Source organism: Oncorhynchus keta, chromosome 18 (genome assembly GCF_023373465.1).
Source record: "Oncorhynchus keta strain PuntledgeMale-10-30-2019 chromosome 18, Oket_V2, whole genome shotgun sequence".
NCBI classification, from domain to species: Eukaryota; Metazoa; Chordata; class Actinopteri; order Salmoniformes; family Salmonidae; genus Oncorhynchus; species Oncorhynchus keta.
This window is the reverse complement of record NC_068438.1, coordinates 7222255-7239885: the sequence shown is the minus strand read 5'-3', so window position 1 is coordinate 7239885 and position 17631 is coordinate 7222255. Positions and strand designations below refer to the sequence as shown.

The 17631-nt window shown below is 44.4% G+C and overlaps 1 protein-coding gene across 6 annotated transcripts; it reads right to left on the bottom strand.

Moving 5' to 3' along the window:
- Window positions 1–111: 111 nt before the first annotated feature.
- LOC118397155 (transmembrane protease serine 4-like) lies at window positions 112–15737 on the bottom strand. 6 transcript variants are annotated; one of them, XM_035791645.2, is made up of 14 exons: window positions 10126–10371; window positions 9819–9909; window positions 9083–9137; window positions 8798–8941; window positions 8289–8441; window positions 6720–6846; window positions 6412–6531; window positions 5394–5437; window positions 4434–4596; window positions 4043–4209; window positions 3540–3635; window positions 3255–3397; window positions 1364–1513; window positions 112–1190 (listed from the first exon to the last, which is right to left on the bottom strand). In XM_035791645.2, the coding sequence occupies exons 2-14, from the start codon at window positions 9885–9887 to the stop codon at window positions 1179–1181; spliced, it is 1443 nt and encodes a 480-aa protein (XP_035647538.2). In that variant the 5' UTR covers window positions 9888–9909; window positions 10126–10371; the 3' UTR covers window positions 112–1178. The 6 variants fall into 6 exon arrangements, with proteins under 6 accessions (XP_035647538.2, XP_035647542.2, XP_035647540.2 ...); XM_035791649.2 differs by lacking the exons at window positions 9819–9909; window positions 10126–10371 and adding an exon at window positions 15480–15737; XM_035791647.2 differs by lacking the exons at window positions 9819–9909; window positions 10126–10371 and adding an exon at window positions 13083–13508.
- Window positions 15738–17631: the final 1894 nt, after the last annotated feature.

Genomic DNA, 17631 nt, shown 5'->3' with positions numbered 1-17631 from the left:
GGATGAACTTCATTGTTACTACGGTCTTGTAACTTCCCTACGTAGCATCCTGGAAGACACAGTAGAATCAGACACTGCCCGAGACATCCCATCACTCAAAGGTCATCCCAATCCAAATCTGATCATTTATTGAACACAGGCATCCCCTTTATCAAACGTACCAACAAATACAGACACATTTCTATCTTACACAGACAACCATTTCTACGTAGGAAACAATATTTAAAGAAAACACTCAAATGTTCACAATGTCTAAAAATAAATACACGCTATTAAATCAGAACCGTGTACATGTAGTGCAAGTAAGGATTGTTCCGATTGCCCAATGGAAATCTGTCGGCACATAGTGAATAGGTCTGACCACCTGAAAGTGTAAAAGTGAATCTATGACGGGATGCACAGTACGGCTAACGCCCCTCCAATGACCCATAATATGAAGAAAGATTCACATCACTGCACTTGAGGATCATTTAACATGAGGTAAAAAAGCAATTTTCAACTGCATGACACAAAACTTCATCACCAATATATTTTCATGAAGACATTTCACCCATTGAAAGTTGGGTGAACATGTTGAACATTGTGCAAATGCATGTCAATACTCACATGAAGATGTGGTCACATGACGACTTTACATTTATAAAAAAGTGGTCAAGTACAGTTGGTGTATGGCGGCCTTCTCGCAACCTCATTGACAAAAAGACAGCAGAGGCACTTGGTGAGAGTCCTGTCTCAAAGTACTCAGCCATGTGGAAAACCCAGGCTTCGTCCCAAACGGCCCCCTATTCCCTTGATAGTGCACTACTTTGAACCATAGTTCGCTGATCAAGAGTAGTGCACTATAAAGGCAATAGGGTGCCATTTCGGACACAGCCCTAGACCGACTGTCGTCTCCAGCGACATTGTTACACTACCACGTCAGTGGTCCCTGAGGCACCTAAAATGGCACATGTCACACTGTAAACAACCTGTTATAGTAAATAAGTAGTGTGTGTTCGTGTCTGTGTCTATCTGAGTGTGCTGGCATTTGTGTGTGTGTGTGCGGGTTATGTATTCTTGTAGGTGTTTTAAATTGCACTTCGAAGAGGATTCCTCTTCTATTCCCATTACAGAGCTCCATGTAGATCCACTGAAATCCATCCCAATAGAGAATTGGCTTTTGGTCATGTTTTGAGGCTTCAAGGGTTTTTCTAGAACAATAAAGTACACATGGTCAAACCATTGCATATTGGACGATACACTATTATTAGTCTTGGTTTTCAGGGCAGCAGCATACAACATCTAGACTTTACATAGTACAAAGTAAAATGAAACACTCTTAAAATACACTAGCTCCTTGCCTCTCCTGTGTGAGCCTACATACCTCCATGACAGTGTGGATCCAGTTGAGCATTTCGTCCACGTTGCAGTAGACCCCTGGTTGACCCTCTCTGGCACAGCCGAACCCCCAACTCACCACCCCCACCAGCTGCCATTGTTCTGACAGGTACACCAGAGGACCACCACTGTCTCCCTACAACACATGACCCAACAGTGGCATTAAGTACACTGGAATTAGGCACTATACATGTATGTCAAAGGCCACATTTGAGGTTGGATATTCTATACACAATAAAGTGTTAAGGTCATCCCATTTGTTTTTTTACAGGACAAGGCATTGAATGTATTCACGCCAAAAGCTATCTTAGTTTCTCTTCTGTTTTTTCTCAAAGCAAACATTCTACTTTACAGTGGCTTGTGAAAGTAATTAAAATATATTATTGGGGGGTTTGTATCACTTGATTTACACAACATGACTACCACTTTGAAGATGCAAAATATATTTTTGGTGAAACGAAAAAAACTTGAACGTGCGTAACTATTCACCCCCCAAGGTCAATACTTTGTAGAGCCACCTTTTGCAGCAATTCCAGCTGCAAGTCTCTTGGGTTATGTCTCTATAAGCTTGGCACATCTAGCCACTGGGGTTGTTGCTAATTCTTCAAGGCAAAACTGCTCCAGCTCCTTCAAGTTGGGTGGGTTCTGCTGGTGTACAGCAATATTTAAGTCATACCACAGATTCTCAATTGGATTGAGGTCTGGGCTTTGACAAGGCCATTCCAAGACATTTAAATGTTTCCCCTTAAACCACTCAACTGTTGATTTAGCTGTATGCTGTGGTCATTGTCCTGCTGGAAGGTGAACCTCCGTCCCAGTCTCAAATCTCTGGAAGACTGAAACAGGTTTCCCTCAGGAATATCCCTGTATTTAGCGGCATCCATCATTCCTTCAATTCTGACCAGTTTTCCAGTGTCTGCCGATGAAAAGAAAAACACAGCATGATGCTGCCACCACCATGTTTCACTGTGGGGATGTTCGTTCTCGGGGTGATGAGAGGTGTTGGGTTTGCGGCAGACAGCATTTTCCTTGATGGCCAAAAAGCACAATTTTAGTCTCATCTGATCAGAGTATCTTCTTCCATATATTTGAGGAGTCTCTCACATGCCATTTGACGAACACCAAACGTGTTTGTTTCTTTTTTTCTTTAAGCAATGGCTTTTTTCTGGCCACTCTTCTATAAAGCCCAGCTCTGTGGAGTGTACGGCTTAAAGTGGTCCTATGGACAGATACTCCAATCTCCACTGTGGAGCTTTGCAGCTCCTTCAGGGTTATCTTTAGTCTCTTTGTTGCCTCTCTGATTAATGCCCTCCTTGCCTGGTCCATTGGTTTTGGTGGGTGGCCCTCTCTTGGCAGGTTTATTGTGGTGCCATATTCTTTCCATTTTTTAAATAATGGATTTAATGGTGCTTCGTGGGATGTTCAAAGTTTCGGATATATTTTTATAACCTAACCCTGATCTGTACTTCTCCAGAACTTTGTCCCTGACCTTGCTTGGTGGTGCCCCTTGCTTAGTGGTGTTGCAGACTCTGGGGCTTTTCAGATCAGGTGTATATATACTAAGATCATGTGACACTTAAATAAAGTCCACCTGTGTGCAATCTAACTAATTATGTGACTTCTGAAGGTAATCGGTTGCACCAGATCTTGTTTAGGGGCTTCATAGCAAAGGGGATGAATACATTTGCACGCACCACTTTTCCGTTTTTTTATTTTTTGAAACAAGTAATATTTTTCATTACACTTCACCAATTTGGACTATTTTGTGTATGTCCATTATATGAAATCCAAATAAAAATCAATTTAAATTACAGTTTGTATATGCAACAAAATGGGAAAAACACCAAGGGGATGAATACTTTTGTAAGGCACTGTACCTGACATGCATCCACTTTTCCCTCCAGGTAACCAGCGCAAAGCATTCTGGGAGTAATTGAGTCACCGTAGACAGTGGGACTAGAGCACTGATCACTGTCTATAAGGGGAAGGATAGCCTTCTGGAGGACAGGAGACACTTTACCTGAGGGGAGAGAAAAGGTGACAGAGCGATGAGGAGGAGAAGAGGGGAAATCGACTATTAACATTTCAGTACATGTGCTTGTTGGATAGAGATGAAGAGGGTGAGAGAAAGGAAAGGGTCGTTTTGTTTGTTGTATGTTCACCCTTCTCATGGAGGTAGCCCCAGCCCGTCACCATCATAGGGTCTCCTGCCTTCAGGCCCAGGTTCTTAGGGGGCAAACACACGGGCCGACGAGAGTCTGGTGGAGGAAACACAGAACCTTATTGACATCTACTTCCTCAAATATACGTCACAGACTACAATCTAAATATACAGTATTTCCCTAGAGGGATGTCCAATGTTGCAACTCACTGAAATAGACAGTTTGATAAATTGGACACTAGAGGTCAGAATCTACCCTGAATGCATTCTCTCTTCCCAGAATCTGCTCTTACAAATACATATTTCCATATCATTGTGTAGTGCTCTTAGCATTCATTTTTGAGAGGGCTGAGAAATGTTCCTCACGGGAAGTCATTCAAAACCAGAATAGGTGGCGATGGGGCTTCTCCTATGTCTAGCCTTTGCGAAAAATAGGAACTGTCCAGCAAATTCAGTGCCACAGTCTGTGTGTTGCTAAAATGTAACGTTGGGGAAGTGACATACTTCCGACAGTGATGGGTTCGGTCAGCCTCATCATGGCCAGGTCGTAGTCGTTGCTGGCTGCATTGTAGTCTCCGTTCAGTATGATCCTGTCTACATATGAGCCTCCCAGTGTGCCCATGTAAGTCCTCCCAGACACCACCCACCAGCGACTCAGCTCCTTCTTACTACTGTAGGACCAGGAGAGAGAAGAGGTACAGGGGTTAACAGCCGGGCCTCGATCACCAGATACTTAAGCCTTTTATACAATTGCAGACCTTGTGGGAGTTTCTACGTTGGATGGTCAGAGTTACATGTGTTATGTCTGTTTAAGCTAGTTGTAGATATCCAGAGTAGATATTCACACATATTCTACAGTGTATATAGTTTGTATTGGATGTGCAGTGGTACTGACCCAGAGAAGCAGTGTGCTGCTGTGACGACCCAGCGTGACGACACCAGTGACCCTCCGCAGGTGTGTTGTCCGTTCTGCTGAAGGCTCACCTGCCACGGCCAGTCTTCTATAGAAGCATCCACACCCCCCACGACACGGTCCGATCGCCCCCGCTCTCCACAGTCTGACACACACACACACACACACACACACACACACACACACACACAGGAGAAAGAGAGTTTATTTATCCGTTATAAGTTGACTGAGAACACGTTCTCGTTTGCAGCAATAGTTACAGGGCAGAGGAGGGGGATTAATGAGTCAATTGTAAACCGGGGATTATTAGGTGATCGTGATGGTTTGAGGGCCAGATTGGGAATTTAGCCAGGACACCGGGGTTAACACCCCTACTCTTACGATAAGTGCCATGGGATCTTTAATGACCTCAGAGAGTCAGGACACCCATTTAACGTCCCATCCGAAAGACGGCACCCTACACAGGGCAGTGTCAATCACTGCCCTGGGACATTGGGATTTTTTTTTTTAGACCAGAGGAAAGAGTGCCTCCTACTGGCCCTCCAACACCACTTAGTTCCACTGTTAGTTCCACTGACAGTTAGTTCCACTGAAGAGTTTTGTAAAGTGCTAAGGCACACAAAGGTAGTTTGACGAGTAAATGTAGAATTAGCGCTGAAAGCGAACTCAAAGTAGCCCTTTGGCAGTTAGCGTTGCTACCTGTCAGTTAAGTGACACACAAGCTTCCACTGACCCATTACAAAGTGGCTTGTTGCCTGGATCCTGTCCAGTTTTCCTGCATTCTCCAGTCTTTCTGTCTCTCTCCCTTGTATAATTCAACTCCTAGAGAACTTGGATGACTTTCAAGTAGTCAGAGGAGGAGTAGTCAGAGGAGGAGGAGTCTAATAGTGGGGCATAGGGAGGTGACAGAGTGTGAGGTGGGGTATCAGAGGCAGAACTTACCGGAGCAGGTCAGGGAGATCACGGATTCTGAGTTACACACTTGGCTGGAATCAAACAGAGAGGGGAATTCAACACACAGTACATACACATGGTATATAGACACATCGCATATGCTGTATGCAAAGAAACACACCCAGAACACAATTACCAAACATTATAGGTAAACAAAAGAGTCTGATTCCAGAGTTAATCTTCAGTGTTGGTTCAGATTCTGCCAGACATAACATACTCGTACTTCTTGTTTCCTCCAATTACAGAAACAAGGATGGGAGGGGTGAACAGAAACTCCAAAATTGTTTGTGTCAGAAAAACAGAGAGTAGGACACAGTCAGAGACACACATCGAGAGAGAAAGATGTCGCAGAGGTGCACATCACAAGTAGAGAGAAGTAAAAAAAAAAAAAATTTTTAAAAAGAGTACCAGACTGAGGAAAAAAAAAAGAGGACAATTGATCTGTTTTTCCAGCGCCTGGTGCTGTTTCAGAGTAAACAGACAGGGCGGTGCCATCCCATCTGTCATCAGTGGCAGTCATGCATTCCATTCGTCATGTCACAACTGCCTGAGCCTAAACTGCCATCTTACTACAAAAGAGTGGCAGTAGGATGGGAGGGAACCAACCCAAACACTGCATAGTAAACAGTGTGACAGTGATGCAGACATGGTCAACATAGTCATGTACTTATTTCTTTCTTTTTGTTTGACCTTTATTTTCCAAAGCAGGTCAATTAAGAACAAATTATTGTTTACAATTAAAAATAAGACGAGTATGATAAAACAAGCACAGACACAAGTACCCAAAGTGGGTAACATTTATTTTGACTTGTTTCAATTCTCCATTTACTGCAACCGATCAAGATAAATATCCAACCATATCGATACCAAGACACTGTACACATTTTTTACTGATCCATTTTGGTTCCCCTTTTCATAGCTGGAAAGTGTCCGAGTGAATATCAAAATACAATAGACAGTAACACCACAGTCACAGGCTCAATATGACCCATCTTCTAATACTTACCGGTCAATGACAGTCTGGTAAAAGGGGGTGGTTTCAGCTGCGACCCTGACCCCTGAGAACGGTCCTGTCTTCAGGGACGCGGACAAGTTCTGCACAGAGATACTACTACTGTTGGGTTTACTGTGGGAACGAGTGGAGACAGAGAGACATTTTCAATACATTTAAGAGAAGCTCAATATGTTAAAGGGGAAACTGTAGCTAAGCTGCTCGGTGAGTGAGTGAGTGAGTGAGTGAGTGAGTGAGTGAGTGAGTGAGTGAGTGAGTGAGTGAGTGAGTGAGTGAGTGAGTGAGTGAGTGAGTGGACCCACTAGGTGTAGCCCAGCTGTTGACAGGCTTTCTCTGTGTGCTGCTGGGTCCAGTCCTCACTACACACACTCCTCCATCCTGTCCCGGCACTGTAGATCTGGAGAACACTCTGCTCAGAGACCAGACGCACTGCACAGAGACAGAGACAGAGAGACACAGAGAGAGAGACACACAGAGTGAGAGAGAGACACAGTGAGAGAGAGAGACACAGTGAGAGAGAGAGAGACAGTGAGAGAGAGAGCGACACAGAGAGAGAGAGAGAGAGAGAGCGACACAGAGTGAGAGAGAGAGACACAGAGTGAGAGAGAGAGACACAGAGTGAGAGAGAGAGAGACACAGAGTGAGAGAGAGAGAGACACAGAGTGAGAGAGAGAGACACAGAGAGAGAGAGAGAGAGACACAGAGTGAGAGAGAGAGAGACACAGAGTGAGAGAGAGAGACACAGAGTGAGAGAGAGCGACACAGAGAGAGAGAGAGAGACACAGAGTGAGAGAGAGAGACACAGAGTGAGAGAGAGCGACACAGAGTGAGAGAGAGCGACACAGAGTGAGAGAGAGCGACACAGAGTGAGAGAGAGCGACACAGAGTGAGAGAGAGACACAGAGTGAGAGAGAGACACAGAGTGAGAGAGAGACACAGAGTGAGAGAGAGACACAGAGTGAGAGAGAGAGAGGATGCAGAGGTGCGCATCACAGAGAGAGACAGGAAAAGGAAAGTAAGAGACCGAGAGAGAAAAAAGAGAGAATAAGAATGAGATTAAACAACATATAGAAGTGACATAGACAGATGTATAAAGATTTATAGATGAGTGGTGTGTGTGTGAGTACCTGTCCATACCTCTGTGTGTGTGTGTGTGTGTGTGTGTGTGTGTGTGTGTGTGTGTGTGTGTGTGTGTGTGTGTGTGTGTGTGTGTGTGTGTGTGTGTGTGTGTGTGTGTGTGTGTACCTGTCCATATCTGTGTGTGTGTGTGTGTGTACCTGTCCATACCTGTGTGTGTGTGTGTGTGTGTACCTGTCCATACCTGTGTGTGTGTGTGTACCTGTCCATACCTGTGTGTGTGTGTGTACCTGTCCATACCTGTGTGTGTGTGTGTACCTGTCCATACCTGTGTGTGTGTGTGTGTGTGTCTGTCCATACCTGTGTGTTTGTGTGTGTGTGTCTGTCCATACCTGTGTGTGTGTGTGTGTGTGTGTGTCTGTCCATACCTGTGTGTGTGTGTGTGTGTGTGTGTGTCTGTCCATACCTGTGTGTGTGTGTGTGTGTGTGTCTGTCCATACCTGTGTGTGTGTGTGTGTGTGTCTGTCCATACCTGTGTGTGTGTGTGTGTCTGTCCATACCTGTGTGTGTGTGTGTGTGTGTCTGTCCATACCTGTGTGTGTGTGTGTGTGTGTGTGTGTCCATACCTGTGTGTGTGTGTGTGTGTGTGTGTGTGTGTGTGTGTGTGTGTGTGTGTGTGTGTGTGTGTGTGTGTGTGTGTGTGTGTGCGCTTGTGTGTGTGTGCGCTTGTGTGTGTGTGCGCTTGTGTGTGTGTGCGCTTGTGTGTGTGTGCGCTTGTGTGTGTGTGCGTTTACCTGGGAAGGTAGTGTTGACCGTCATGCTGGCCACACAGGTGAGCTCGTCCTCTCCTCCTGAACAGTCCACCATCCCATCACATGCTTTGTCCAGGGGAATGAACTTCACCGACCGGGAGCAGAAGAAGTACTTACTGTTGATCAGCTGCGCGACTGAGGACAGAAAGGAAAGGGGAAAGAGGGATGAAAGGAGGAGAGAGTACAGAAGACAGGTTATAAAAATAAAAAAGTTTGTGGAATCAAATTCCATAATGTTGCTATGGTTTCATTGTGAATCACTGAGTATTTGTACAGGGGAGAAGTACTAGTAATGTCTTGTGTTACCTAAGGGGGAGGAGAGGGTGTAGAGGTGGGTTGCGTCCCAAACAGCAACCTATGCCCAACATAGTGCACTACCTTTGACCGCACTACTCTTGATCCTTATGGGCCCTGTTCAAAAGCAGTGCACTATGCAGGGAATAGGGTGCAGTCTGGGATGCAGGGATGATGGGTTTCGAAGCTGGACTCACTGAAGTAGCCAGCCGTGGCCAGGATCCCTAGCACTACCAGTACCATCAACACAGTAATCAGGACTCTATTCCTCGACGAGGACTTCTCTTTCTGGGAGTTCAGAGCCGTCATGGGCTTTCGTTTCATACCAGGCCGTACTTCAACTGGGGGAGAGGAACAATCGGGATTTTGTAGCTATTTAAACACATAGACCTAAAGCATAATTGGACAGTAAATTATTGCATATTAAGTAATACTTGTACAATATGATTGCAAAATGAATCAATTCCACTACAATGGCTTACCTTGTTGCCTAGGATTTAATGGTGTATTGCTTTCTTCAGCAAGGCTGGTGTCAGTCTGGCGAGAGAGAGACGGACAGAATGAGACAAAGGGGATTGTACTGTGCTCGGTGCAGAACGTGGGACATTGTGTAAGAGTTTGTGAAGTTCTAGGGCCTAGAGAGGGGAGGCACGACAGATTGGATCAAGAACACACGCACGCGGAACAGCGTGCCTCACATCAATGTTGTGTGTGACTGTCATGCCTAATGCTGCGAGCACAGTTCCCAGGCCCGTCTGACACAAAGACAGAGATAGTTGTATGACACATCCTCAGGTGTGGTGCTCTGCTCAATGTGTAGTCGCCTTATGCGGTGTTATTCCACTCCATTAAAGGACAATAGATCTTGAATGGTGGCGCATGCTATAAACACAGCATTCTAAAAATCATGCACGCTATAAACCACTTAATTCAAGTTGTGTCATTGACAGCTCTACCCCCCATAACTGTCATGAGTCATAGCTTCAGTGAACGAAACCTGTTCACTGGTGAAACAGCCATCAGGACCAAAAACAACATCCCAAAATACCAGTGATTCGTGTCTCAAACAGTCTATTAGGTATCTGCAGTATCGGCTATTCTGTCCGATCTCGCCCACTCGCTCCACAAATACTAAAATATTATTATTATTATTATTACTATACAAATCTGTCACTAATACATTCCATGCACAGTCTACGGACTGTCCGACACACTCACCAACAGCGAACCAATGTCCTTTTGAGACGGAGGCTGCTCTAATATGGACAACGCCACACAATACACCATCCCGCAGATATGGAGGGTTATACTGTATGGAGGGACAAGATAGATAGATGGTGGCTATAGTGAGGGACAGGGCTCTTAGGTGGCTGGGTAAAAACTGCTGTTGGTCTTTTGTAGTTAAAGCTCTCAGTGCTTTTGTTCACAGATTTACCATTACAGGAAGAAGAAAAAACACGTTAAAGTTTGTTAAATATAACCCTAAATCAAAGGCTTGTCTGTATGTGTTGATGTGAAGCAATACCGTAGTGAGACATTCTCAAATGGTATTTTAAAAATAAATGAATAAATATATATGTCCCGTAATTTCACTTTAACAATTCAGTTGCGAGTGAAATCCCTTCATCTGCGTGAAGTCTTCCTATCTATTCTCCATGGAGACTGTCTGGTCTAATATTGGAAACTAAAACAGAGGGTTCTAGCAACACGGAGTAGAAGAATAGCCAAACAACCACAACTTCGGAGAAAAGGGGAAGTGAGATATACATATACTGTTCATTTAACTGACTACAATCCGAAACAGTTAAAGACACTCCCCTGGGGTCACATTTTGTTGTTTGCCCTAACACTACACAGCTGATTCAACTAACCAACTCATCATCAAGCGTTGATTTTGGGGGGGGGGAATCAGCTATATGGTGCTAAAGCAACAGAAAAACAAGACCTACTGTAAGCTTTTTACCGGACTGGCTTTTCAAATACGGCTTGACGTGTAGCCTACACCTTTTGCAGGAAGCAGTAACTCCCCATTGCTGACTTTTATATGTATCTCGGCAAGGGTCGATAACTCGCTAACTGCTGCTTTGGCGGTCTGATCTGAAAAACGCGTTCACTCGCGGGTGATTGAAACACGGCTCGCGGGCTACACCCACCAATTTAAATCTTCCCGCTCTGGCTCTGCCTGACACAAAATCAAAGACTCAATCTTGCAAAGTTAGACTTGTTCTGGTTTGGTGCATTGAAGGGTGTATGATATAATGTTGATTCGATCACCGGGGGGGGAAGTTCATCTATAATATAGTGGAAACTAATAGGGTGAACTCAGTGAAGTTCAATCGCTTGGGTCCGTCTCTGCGGTACATGGCATTTCCTCTGTGCGGTAGTCCTGCGGGAGGTTCGCGGCCGCGAACGCGCGCAATTTAGAGGGAACAGTGCTCACTGTACGTAAGTGTTCATTTGAATCTCTCTCACACACACACACACACACACACACACACACACACACACACACACACACACACACACACACACACAGAGAGAGAGAAAGATCCTGTATGATTTGCATGAGTCATGGAGATGCTGCTGGTTGGTGGAACTCTCCAGTAGATGTAGGAACTAATCTAGGTCAACTAATCTAGGTCAATATGAGCAGGCTATGAGATAAGGAAATATGTTTACAAAGAGAGAAGGAGAGAAATAAATAATGGATGGATGGTAGAGTACAGAGGTGGGAGAAGAGGAAGGTCAGCCAGTTCAACTTGAAATGTGACTATACACATCGCGGAGCTGACAGCTGACTGACCAGTACCAAACATAACCAAAATACCTGCAATGTTTCATCAAAGTTGACCAGCAATATACATACAATACATAGCAAACTATCGAAAATAGGGACTCCGAGTGATTTGTAGACCACATAAAAACTATAGGTCACTAACTGCAGGCCGCACACATTCATTTGCTCAAATATATTATTTGAGGATCGCCTACTTTGCAACAAGATATCTAAAAACAACATTATATAATGACCCAGTTTGCATTGAGAAAGCATCTTGGGAAGCAGAACTGGCTCACAGAAGGTTTAATAACCGATACAATTAATTGGCATGTTTCGCTTTAGTGCATAAAAAGGTGCTCGCTCTTCATTGTGGATTGTATTTTAGAGTGCCAGCAGCTTACCACCCTACATACCACTGCTGGCTTGCTTCTGAAGCTTAGCAGGGTCTGTCCTGGTTGTACCCTGGATGGGAGACCAGATGCTGCTGGAAGTGGTGTTGGAGGACCAGAAGGATGCACCCTTTCCTCTGGTCTAAAAAAATAATAATATCCCAACGCCCCAGGGCAGTGATTGGGGACATTGCCCTGTGCAGGGTGCTGTCTTTTGGATGGGACGTGAAACGGGTATCCTGGCTAAATTCCCAATCTGGCCCTCATACTAATCATCCCCAGTTTACAATTGACTCATTCATCCCACTCCTCTCCCCAGTAACTATTCCCCAGCTTGTTGCTGTAAATGACAATGTGTTCTCAGTCAACTTACCTGGTTAAAAGCAACCAAAAATAAATATATATTTTTTTTTAAAGTAAAAAAAAACCTTTAGAGAAGTTACACATGAGTTGTAATCAAAGGCAGGGTTCTCCAACAACACAGATTTGCATGATCACACACAGGCATACATACACACACACACAAACGCACACCAGTTTCCTACACAAACTGAACACTGGTCACTGAGCATTTCTGCCACCCACGACAGATGTGTACAATCACAAGAACCCTAATCTATGTCTATTTCCCACTTTGTGAAGACATCAAAACATCACATTTTCCATATTGACTGACCTCCATGTCTTAAAGTCATGATGGACTGTTGTTTCTCTTTGCTTATTTGAGATGTCCGTGCCATAATATGGACTTTGCCTTTTACCAGATAGGGCCATCTTCTGTATACCACCCCTTACAACACAACACAACGCATTGGCTCAAACGCATTAAGAAGGAAAGTAATTCTACAAATGAACTTTTAGCAATATTTTGGTTACTACACGATTCCATAAGTGTTGTTTCATCGTTTTGATGTCTTCACTATTATTCTACAATGTAAAACCATTGAATTAGAAGGTGTTATAAAACCTTTGACTAATAGTGTAGAACTCACAAAAATGTGATATTGTCAGCAGAGACACAGTAATACTAACATGGTAACACTTTCAAATGCACTTGAGGATCGCTTGCTTTGCAAAGGACTATTTGCATGTATAACAATTGTTCACTAAACACACAGACCGTACATTTATTACACAGGTAAACATGGGCATGTTATCCCATATGTTTTCCCTAAAGTCCCATCACTGTGATCCTGTAAACCACTGCTGTACGAGTCCACAGTAGGAGCTGAGTGACAGGTGACCGATACTACTCCACAAGTGAATAGCCTGATCCCCTATTTTCCCCAGACTGTAGTCTCCATCTCTACTCACATCCATGGTGCAGAAGTCCCCTCTCAGCTGGCCCAGATCACAGGGTACAGAGGATGCACTGTCCTTCGGTCTCTGGAGCAAGTAGAACTCCCTTCAACAGTCTCTCCCTTCCCCTTCGCCTTGTGCCTTCTCTCCCTCTGTTCTTCTCTCTCCCTGTCTTTCTCTCTCTCGTCCTTCTCGTACCCTATTTGTTGTCCCTCAATTCACAGGCAGTGAAACTTAATCTATCATGCAGGCCGCCTAACTTGTCCGGCTGCGGTGAAAATCTGCTGCTGTATTAATGACTGCCGGTGTGTTTCTGTGTGTATCCGTGCTGCTGAAATCCACATGGACTTGTGGTGGATGACCCAGCCCCTGCTGACAAAACAACACCAAACTAGTATCTGTAATAGGACACCTAATGCCTTGGTCTCTCTACCTGCATACTCTCTCTCTACCTGCATTCTCTCTCTCTCTCTCTCTCTCTCTCTCTCTCTCTCTCTCTCTCTCTCTCTCTCTCTCTCTCTCTCTCTCTCTCTCTCTCTTCCCACAAACAGCCTGTCCTGATTCGGTGGATCCTTGTAGCTCTAGCGCTGTCCTTTTCAATTCTTCTACCTCTCATTCATGAATGTATGAGAACAAAAACACGCACAGTCACACGAGCACAGACTGACAAACACGCACGCACGCTCGCACACACACACCATTTAGGTCAGGTTGTGGGCCAGTCCTGTCTTGTTGGTATCAGTTGGAGCTCCAGTCTGGCGTTGTTCTCTGAGCCAGAGGACATATGCTTCTTAACCCAGGAATGGGATACGTGATCACAATAATATTTTGGGGACAGAAACTTGTTTATACTCCTCTTTTTTGAAACCCTCCTCACTAGGGGATTTGACAGTCATATTGCTAAAAGCTTGCTGCATCCCCCCCACCCCTCAGGCTATATGTGGTACATGGAGAAAATTCCTGTAAATGTTTGGTTTGTGCCAGTGGAGTAAAGGATTGGGCAGTTTCCTTGTACTGGATTCTCAACATTTCCTTCCTTCCAGTCAATGGTCAACAATACAGTAGGTCCACTTCTCTTTGATTTCAACTAACGGCTCCATTACATACTGTTAGTGATTCATAACTCAATAGCCCACTTTCCTATGAGCCAGTTTTGAACCATGCTGAATTGCCAGACATTTTCGAGCTCGTAGCAAATGATCTCTTACTTCAATAAAGATCTGTGGCTTTGTAGCAAATCCTATTAAAAAAGGATAGAGGAGTTATACCGGAGGTATACAATGCACTCAAGTAGTCAACACAGTAAAAACAGAAGCTGATTGTAATCTATGATGATCCAAATTGTTAAGGGCTGTGACCCCTGACCCTCTCACCACACTACTTCTTCCCTCTTCAGAACGAGGAAGTGATGCAGTTGCCGAGATTTCTATTGTTTTTACAGTCCACTAGGGCATGGCCTCCTTTAATGAGCCTGGCTCCCTGCCAAGATATCTATTGAATAATACATTCATAATATTATTTTTATTGAACCTTTATTTAACTAGACTAGTCAGTGAAGAACAAATTCTTATTCGCAATGACAGCCTCACCCGGGCCAAATCCTTACCCGGACGACACTGGGCAAATTGTGCGCCTCCCTATGTCAGCAATAGATAACAAATGGGTGATACACAGTACAGTGTGATCAACATATCGCCGTTTATTGTCACCCACCAATGTGACTAAAATGTTCAGACGCTGAAAAAGAGAGTGTGGAAGGAGGGAGGCCGAGATAGTGAGTGAGGGATTCGTAAAAACAAACGTGTGAAGGAAGAAAATAGAGATGTGAACTACAGCAATGACACAATCTGTCAAACTATAGCTCCTTTCACTGTCAAAAATCCCCTCCTCTCCATCACAACAGACACACTTTCCATGAGGTCGATTCGTGGGGCGTTGGGGTGCATTTTTCAAGAACACTATGTACGCATAGTCTGTACTGGACTGGGTTAAATATTAACCATACTGATACAGCTGAACTAATGTTACCCTCGGTGCTCTAGTTAAATCTGTGGAGTTGTTTATTGTTGTATCCCAATAAACACAATGCCTAACCTTGAGTATCTCACAAACAGTATCTTGGATCTCATTGCAAGTTCATTTTGAAAGGGGGCATTGACCAACCTATTACTGCGGATAATATTAGCGATCTGGCCTGGCTTCTGTTAAACAGACACACCAAACTTGATGAGGTTCAACAACCGTTTAACCCCTTGGATGCTGTGTAACAGCTCGTTCAATCTCAAGACTGTCATGTAGAAAGAAGGTCAAGTCTGCACAAGCAATGGTGCCCCCCCACGTGATTTCGTGACACTAGCATACTCAACAATAGACGATGTGACAACATTAACATGCCCAAAATGTGTCACTTACATGAGGTTAACCAGTCCCTGTTGCCTGTCAGTCCTTTACCCTCAGTCCTAATCAGGTGGTCTCTGGTTGTTGGGGTCAGTGTTTGCCTGGTGGTCTTCAGCGATCAACCTGGATGCTTATAGTAAGACTGCGGAGGTAGCTGTGAGCTTTGAGTATGGTTGCCTTTCCCTCTGTCCCTACACTGTTAAATACACACGTTTTCAATCCCAGAATCTAGCCTCTCTTCCTGCTTCCTTCCCTCTCTCTCTCGGTTTGAAGTGTTGCTCAAGCCTGCCTCCCTAGGGAGCAGTCCAGGGAAATTATTAACATATTCAGACTAGTTTCTGGTCAGTATGTTGTGTCGCCTCACTCTCACATTACCCACCACCTGTGTCTGTGTGCTAGAGGTATTCAATATAAGGGGTATTCAATATAAGGGGTATTCAATATAAGGGAACAGTTCATGTTATTCATGTTATTTAACGTCAAGGCTAAAATAGATAACATAGGACTTTGTGTGTTATATACGGTGCATTCGGAAACTATTCGGACCCCTTCCCCTTTTCCACATTTTGTTACGTTACAGCCTTATTCTAAAAATGTATCATTGTTTTTTTTCTCATCAATCTACACACTATTTCCCATAATGACAAGATGAAAACAGGTTTTTAGACATTTTTGCACATTTATTAAAGATAAAAAAAAAACAGAAATACCTTATTTACATAAGTATTCAGACCCTTTGCTATGAGACTCGAAACTGAGCTCAGGTGCATCCTGTTTCCATTGGTCGTCCTTGAGATGTTTCTACAACTTGATTGGAGTCCACCTGGGGTAAATTAAATTGATTGGATGATTTGGAAAGGAACACACCTGTCGATATAAGGTCCCACAGTTGACAGTGCATGTCAGAGCAAAAACCAAGCCATGAGGTTGAGACAGGATTATGTCACATGACAGCACACTGGTGTCTGCCAAAAGGCACCTAAAGGGCTCTCAGTCCATGAGAAACAAGATTCTCTGGTCTGATGAAGCCAAGATTGATCTATTTGGCCTGAATTCCAAGAGCGACGTCTGAAGGAAACCTGGCACCGTCCCTACGGTGAAGCATGGTGGTGGCAGCATCATGATGTGGGGATGTTTTTCAGGGACTGGGAGACTAGTCAGGATCGAGGGAAAGATGAATGGAGCAATGTACAGAGAGATCCTTCATGAAGACCTGCTCCAGAGTGCTCAGGACCTCAGACTCAGGTGAAGGTTCACCTTTCAACAGGGCAACGACCCAAAGCACACACCTAAGACAATGCAGGAGTGGCTTTGGGACAAGTCTCTGAATGTCCTTGAATGGCCCAGCCAGAGCCCGGACTTGAACCCTTTCGAATATCTCTGGAGAGACCTAAAAATAGCTGCGCAGTGACGCTTTTCATCCAACCTTACAGAGCTTGAAAGGATCTGTAGAGAAGAATGGGAGAAATCAAATCAAATCAAACTTTGTCACATGCACCGAATACAACAAGTGTAGACCTTACTGTGAAATGCTTTCTTACAAGCCCTTAACCAACAGTGGAGTTCAAGAAGAGTTAAGAAAACATTTACCAAATAGACTAAAGTAAAAAATAATAATAAAAAGTAACACAATAACATAACAATAACGAGGCTATATACAAGGGGTGCCGGTACCGAGTCAGTGTGCGGGGGTACAGGTTAGTTGAGATAATTTGTAGGTCGGGGTGAGGTGATTATTTATAGATCATAAACAGCGGGTAGCAGCAGTGTGCAAAACAAATGGGGGGGGGGGTCAATGTAAGTAGTCCAGTGGCCATTTAATTAATTGTTCAGCAATCTTATTGGTTGGGTGTAGACGCTGTTAAGTAGCCTTCTGGTCCTAGACGCTCTGGTACCGCTTGCCATGTGATAGCAGAGAAAACAGTCTATGACTTGGGTGACTGGAGTCTCTGACGATTTTATGGGCGTTCCTCTGACGCCGCCTACTATATAGGTCCTGGATGGCAGGAAGCTTGGCCCCAGTGACGTACTGGGCCGTACGCACTACCCTCTGTAGCGCCTTATGGTCAGATGTTGAGCTGTTGAAATACCAGAGGGTGATGCAACCGGTCAGGATGCCCTCGATGGAGCAGCTGTAGAACGTTTTGAGGACCCGGGGAGCCATGCC

Coding starts and splice junctions, on each gene's coding strand:
- LOC118397155 (XM_035791645.2), bottom strand. CDS start 9,887: ATGGTGTATTGTGTGGCGTTGTCCATATTAGAGCAGCCTCCGTCTCAA. Junction 4,597..5,393: donor GATCTCCCTGACCTGCTCCG/GTAAGTTCTGCC, acceptor TGTGTGTGTCAG/ACTGTGGAGAGCGGGGGCGA. Junction 3,636..4,042: donor CGAACCCATCACTGTCGGAA/GTATGTCACTTC, acceptor TTCCTCCACCAG/ACTCTCGTCGGCCCGTGTGT.